Below are 6618 nucleotides of genomic sequence, written 5' to 3'. Positions count from 1 at the left end.
ATAAAAAAAAAATAATGTTCATTACATGTAAAATCGGCTGATAAAAAAAAAAGTTAAAACCCACCTCCTCAGATCATGAACTGCGCACAATTTATTCAATTTAATAACTACTGTAAAAATTTTGAATTTAATTAAATTTTTTTTTTTATAATTTATAGTTTACCACAGTCTCTGAAAGTGCATTTAAATTCCACTTGCAACATTTAAAAATATTTTTCTTGAAAAATATTCACGATATTATGAAATTTGGCAAAAAGCTTGTGTGTTATACCTCAAACCAATAAAAAAATCCCTCATTAACCTATCTCTCCATAAATAAATTTAAAATATTTAAATACAGTTTTATAAATTTATTTTCAGTTTCTGGTTCCGTCGTCAATTTTTCAACTTTATTAATGGCCAATTAGAGTACCAATTGTTAAACTTTAATATTCCAGTGAAATAAACCATATTTAATAAATTTCGTTGCCGAAAATGTTGAAGATTATGATGTTTTTGGATTGACTGTTTTTGATAAGGGATTGAATTTACCATGATTTAAAATGGCTCTCAGCAATCGATAATTTGAAGATTAAAATATATAAAATTAAAATAAACAGATTTTACTAATTAAATTTAATATAATATTTTATATTAGATTAAATATAATAAATCTCAAAAATATTTAAATATACATTTATAGAAAATTAAGAAAAGGTTGTTGTTATTTTTAAATAAAAACCACAATAGGAGATATGAGAGTACCGGGGCTCCTGTTAGAAGCAAATTCTAAGCCTTAAACCGCTCATAAAATACTACACTACCAGAAGGAAAAATCTTTACATTTCCTTTGTTGACTTTAAAAAGCCCTACAATTCTGTGGATAGGGAAATCCTACTAAAAATTCTGAAAGAATATGGAGTAGACCAGAAAACCATAAACCTGATAAAACTGACTATGACAGATATAAAATCTAAAATGAAATTTCAGGGTCTTATAAGCAAACCTTTTCAGATAAAATCAGAGCTAAGACAAGCTATCGGCTTGTCTCCAATACTTTTCAACATAGTCCTGGATAAAATCATAAAGGAATTCTGGAAAAAATATAACTCTATAGGAGACAAAGTAGGGAACAAAAACAATCATATAAAAGTGAGCTGTTTGGCATTTGCCGACGATTTCGCACTGTTGGCAAAATCGGAAGAAGAGGCTAGTCAAATAAATACCCTACAAATAATAGCAGAAAAAGCAGGCCTACAAATATCATATGAAAAAACCAAGCTCTTGACTACTGAAGTAGATTTCAAGAAAAAAATAGTAAACACTGAATATGGAAAAATCAAAGTGACCAGAAAATTAAAGTATTTGGGAGAAATAATTTGTCACAACGGTTCTGAGAAAGAGAGCATCCGAGAGAAAACCACTAAATTAGAAGATTTAAGCTTTCAAACAACTAAAATTTGCGATAAGAAGAACCTCTCCTCCAATACAAAGTTAAGGCATTACAGCGTTGTGATAACGCCTATGATTTTATACGGGGTGGAGACCTCATGCTTACCCAACTTGGATTAGCTACTAAAAATAGGAAATCTATGGGTCCAGGAAACCACAAGAAGGTTACAGGCTAAGATCTAAAGAAAAATCAAAGACCTGGAAACCGAGATGAGAATCAGGAGGCTGATGTTCTATTGGCACATGGATGAAGGAGGAAAGATTGAATAAGAAGATCTTTAGAAACATTTTTAGCAACAAAAACATGGAAGGATATACGAAGCAAATGAAAGAGGAATTAAAGAGACTTAAAACTTCAGATACCGACTGTCTAGATAGAGATACGTATAGGAAAACATTGAAAAATCTCACCGATATTGGAAGAGGAAAAAAAGGGGTCCAAAGAAAGAAAAGAAAGGCAGCCGAAGATCATGATACTGCGATGGGAAGAAATAAAATCAAGACTCCCAAAGAAGTCTAACAATTTATATTTCTAAGGACCACAGTGACTGATACGTGATAATAAAAAAAAAACACAATATCTGGAATGTCGGCATTGACAGAATGCTCATATTTGTATTAAAATACTTTTATTTAATTTATTCATTGAAAATTAAAATTGTATGAAACAATATATACAATAAGTAAACGTGATAAATGTTTCAGAACACATCTTAGAAAGGAACCACCCAATAGTGGTACTTCTTGTAAGTAGGAGATCCCGTGACCATCCTCTTTTCAGACGCCTCGGAGGATAATCAGGGATTAATAGGAATGAGAGAAAGAAGTACTAATAGCTTTGACGGGTAAGGATTTTGGAATAAAAGGAGGTATATCTACTTCACGCCAAATCTGCAACGAATGAGAAGTTGAGGTTTTTATGGATGAGTTTATTTGTGATATAATAAGGAACATTAAGGATTTCACGAAGGATTTTGGATTGTGAGGATTGGATACGGGAGGAATTTGTTGGTTTGGTGAAGCACAATTTCGTATGTCCAAATAATTCTGAATTTTCATAGTGAATAAGAGTTTTTTGTGGGAAATTTAGAGCGTTTGTCAAGTAGGTGTAGGAGCAATCAGAATCTACGAGCAGTTTAGAGATTATGACCTTACGGGTTTGAAATATTATAAAAAAATCCTTTTAAATATATAGGCTAGTGAATAAATAAATAGATAACTTTTTTAAATGTTAAATTGTTATAAAACATAGAATATCATTTAAATAAAAAAAAAATGGTGAGCATTTACCTTAAACAAAATATCTAGAGACATCTCAAAGAATTTTACAAGTCAGAAAAATGTATAGGTACCTTAAAAAAAGATGTTTCTAGACTAAAGTTATTTTGTTTAACATAAAAAAAGATGTTTCTAGACTAAAGATATTTTGTTTAACGTAAATACAATATATCTTTAGTCTAGATATATCTTTTTTTAGGGTACCTATACATTTTTCTGACTTGTAAAATTCTTTGAGATGTCTCTAGAACATCGGTTCCTTACGTTAGGTGGGTGCCGCGGCACCTGGTGTTTCCTGAAGGCCCGAAGAGAACATCATTTTCTCAAACTTTTACAAAAAAGAAATTGAAAAATAAATTAAAATAGTAAATACACAGTGTATCCAAGCATTTACTTTACAACGGTTTTTCTTCTTGTTCTACATATTTAATATTTTTTTGTATCTTGACAAGGGTGCCACGAAATCCAATAAGGGATTTTTTCATCCCAAGAATCATGCCGAGGCGAAAACTTTTTTAAGAAACGCTGCTCTAAAATGATTGATTTTTTTTAATTTTTATAAAAGTCCTATTTTGTTATTCCATATCGGACTTAACGAGATATCACAGCGAAGATATTTTGCTTTACTTAATCACTCATCACCTTTTTGAATTATAAAGTAAATTCTTTCGTTGTGCATTGTCATTAAATATAATATAAATCAACATATTTTTTCATTCATCTACTAGCCTATATAAAGCATTTGAAAAATCATTTGAGCATTGTCTCAATTCTGAAACTCTAGAAATTTTATTTTTTTTGTTAATCAAAATAGCCGTTTCCTAAATAAAAAAAATATATATATATTTAAATATTTTAAGTTTTGAGATAAGTTAATGAGAGCATTTTCCAGTATGTTCTAGTATTACTCATAAACTTTCTGAAACATTTCTTGATGATATCTTGAACGTTTTCAGGAAACTTATCACCAAACGTACAAGTTTAAAAATTTATAAAAATTATAAACTAGAGGACTACGAAATAGAAAATTAAACATATTTTTCATTTTTTTTCTTTTTCTTATCTTTCGATATTATTTATCTACTAATGTGATTATACAATTTACAATATATAGATATTTGTAAATATTTAATGGAGATAAAATCGGAGCGAAAAACAAAATAATTATCATCTTAGTACAGACATACACATGACACATCAACTAATTTCAGTCTATCAAAACATAGATAATCCGTAGAAAAACCTTAGATTAAATCATTAATATAAAATAAATATTTTGATATCCATTAGAAATTTGAAGTGTTGATGAAATAAAACGGAATAATCTAAATCAAATCATATACATATTTATAAACTGAAACAAAACCAAAATGAAAAATGAAAAATTTACTTAATCCCTACGGGGTTCATAAATAGGTATGATCTATAGACATGAAGATAAAAAGTTAAAACTAATAGTTTTATATCTGAGTTAAGCTCATACAGATAGTGTATATAAAAACAAATCCAAGCTTTAAACTCAAATTAAAAAATACAACATTTACGATTTGATGAAAAAAAAACAACAATATTCTCGGTTAACAAAAGCCACTGAACAAGATTTTACAATGGAAAAACCTGAGACAATAGTTGTAACATATGTCACGTTATTATAAAAAAAGTAATTATTTTATAGGATATTATAGTAAAAACTGCAATAGTGTAAGTCGATGTTTTAAAAAAATTATTTATAAATATGACATCATAGTTTTAAAAATGTATAATTTTCTGCAGCACATAAGAAAAGAACACATTAAAAAAATTAACCACAAAACAAACTACACTTTTTATGGTAAAAAAAAATTCGAAACAAGCAGTGAATTACCTTCATCTGAAAGGTGTGATATCGAGGACTGGGAGGGTCGAGCATGTGCGATCTTAACCAGACGGAGGCGGACCGTAGACTGGGGCGTGAGCGAGGGGCGGGCCCTGAGGAGGGGGGGACAGATCGACCGCCATTGGCCCGCCAAAGACGGAGGCTCCGCCCACTGCGTCACGCCCCCTGCTCCACGCGCACCCTCCGTAGGTGTGTTCCCTTATATGCTAATCCTCGAGTCTGTGTGTCGACTCTTTGATTTCAATGGGGAAATATATCACAGGGCGAAATCCCAGCGAGGATAAAGCACTGCCTTTTAAATCAAATACCTCTGTGTCTGTCAAATCTTTTATTCTTTATTTCCTTGTACAATATTAGGACGGTGGATTCGATACGTGTTGTGGAAATGGAGAAGGAAGAGATTTACGTGGTTAAACTGTCAACCAGTCATGTTTATTGGTTCAAAAACTATATCAATTCATTAAAATTTAATGAGCCAGACATATTTCGAACGAAAACCTTTTTGTCAGACAGACTTTTAGGCATCTATGTATGTAAATGCTTCTACGTTAATTGAATGATTTTTTTAATTAAATTAACGGCAGAGGTGGACTAAGCCAAACGCGGGACCTTTATAAAATGTTTTCTGGAAGGCCTAGATGTGGAAGGATAAAATAATAAAATGCAACTTTTAAGAACAATTTAAATGAATTTAGAAATAACAATAAAAAAATCTATTTCTTGAAATAAATTATGTTCCATATTCATTACGGTGAAGTTAGGTAATTAAGACGATCTCACTCATCATGTGGCTTAACTAAAAAGAATACTCCCCGCTTGTTTTATTAATCTTTAAAGACACCTCAATTCGAAAGATAACTTCTTCATTTGAGAAATATTACTCTAATGAATTTTCAATTATAATTTAATAATTATACATATATGAAACATAAATAAATATAAATTACTAAGTTATTGTTCAAAATTTTTGGTTTGACCTATGCTGAATGTTGAACTCGATAGTTCAAACTAGTCCTTGATTTAGACCCAGGGACTGTTTTGAACATAAAAAATGTTTCTTAACTTATATATGCTAGTTGAAACTAATGTCTTGAGTTCCATTATTGGTACCGGAATGGTTGGAAAAGAAAACCTTTATTGTGTATCCTTCTTACAGTTCATAATGGCCATTAAAGCAGTCCTTTGAAATGAAAAAAATTAATAATGATTCCAATTTTTAAAAAATCCAAAATATAACAGCATATAGGTTATATATTATTAATAATAACAATTATTACGCAAATAAAAAGTATTTAACATTTAATAGCTCTTTACGTCTTAAATATAGTTAGTTATCTTAATTGAGATATCCATTTAATCATTGAGAATAAATACCGCGGAATCTTATGGAAAATCGAATTCTAAGACGAGTTTGTTCATTAGATTTTTCGATTTTTCACGCCGTTTGAATTTTTTGCGGTTTTTCGTTAAGCCTTCAGGACGCGAAGGATTAAATAAAATGCTTTATATGAATTTGTCATGTAATCTCACAATCAGAATTTTAAAAATTAATGTATGATTTACACATTTTCTGATAATGACCCATAAAGGAAATGAAGTGAAACTGAATAAGAAATATAAAATTATGAATAGAACAATTATTCGACATTAGATATTGAAAGGTTGCATATTAAAATAAAGAATTCAAAAGTAACTAGAGCTTGGTCTTTTTCTTTGAAATAATATAATTTATTAATATTAAAAAAAAAATAATTAATTTTGTCAGCAATCTTTTCAAATTAAATTGGTTAAAATTACAGACTTCAACATCCCATTTATTACAAATGTGGACCGAAATAGATATATCTTCTTTTATTCAAAAATCCATACCCACACAAACCCATTAGTTCTTAATCTCTCATCCTAAACAATCTCCGATAATTCTCCGAGGCGTCTGAAAAGAAGATGGTCTCGGAATATTCTAATTTAAAGCAATAATTGAACTACCAACATTAGGTGTTCCTTTCTAAGATTATCATGTGTTCTGAAACATT

General features: G+C 29.8%; 1 protein-coding gene across 1 annotated transcript in view; it reads right to left on the bottom strand.

Annotated features, from left to right (window-relative positions):
• Awh (Arrowhead) overlaps positions 1-4638 on the bottom strand; it is a 153921-nt gene extending 149283 nt beyond the window's left edge. Inside the window, exon 1 of the mRNA XM_067048811.1 lies at positions 4574-4638. Within this exon, the coding sequence (XP_066904912.1) occupies positions 4574-4618 (45 nt within the window). The 5' untranslated portion in view covers positions 4619-4638. The remainder of the gene's footprint in view (positions 1-4573) is intronic.
• Positions 4639-6618: the final 1980 nt, after the last annotated feature.

This window comes from Halyomorpha halys, unplaced genomic scaffold (assembly GCF_000696795.3).
Source record: "Halyomorpha halys isolate HHAL.00 unplaced genomic scaffold, Hhal_1.1 Scaffold360.1, whole genome shotgun sequence".
In the NCBI taxonomy this organism is placed as follows: domain Eukaryota; kingdom Metazoa; phylum Arthropoda; class Insecta; order Hemiptera; family Pentatomidae; genus Halyomorpha; species Halyomorpha halys.
Note: the sequence above shows the minus strand (reverse complement) of the source record. Positions and strands in the feature narration are given on the sequence as shown.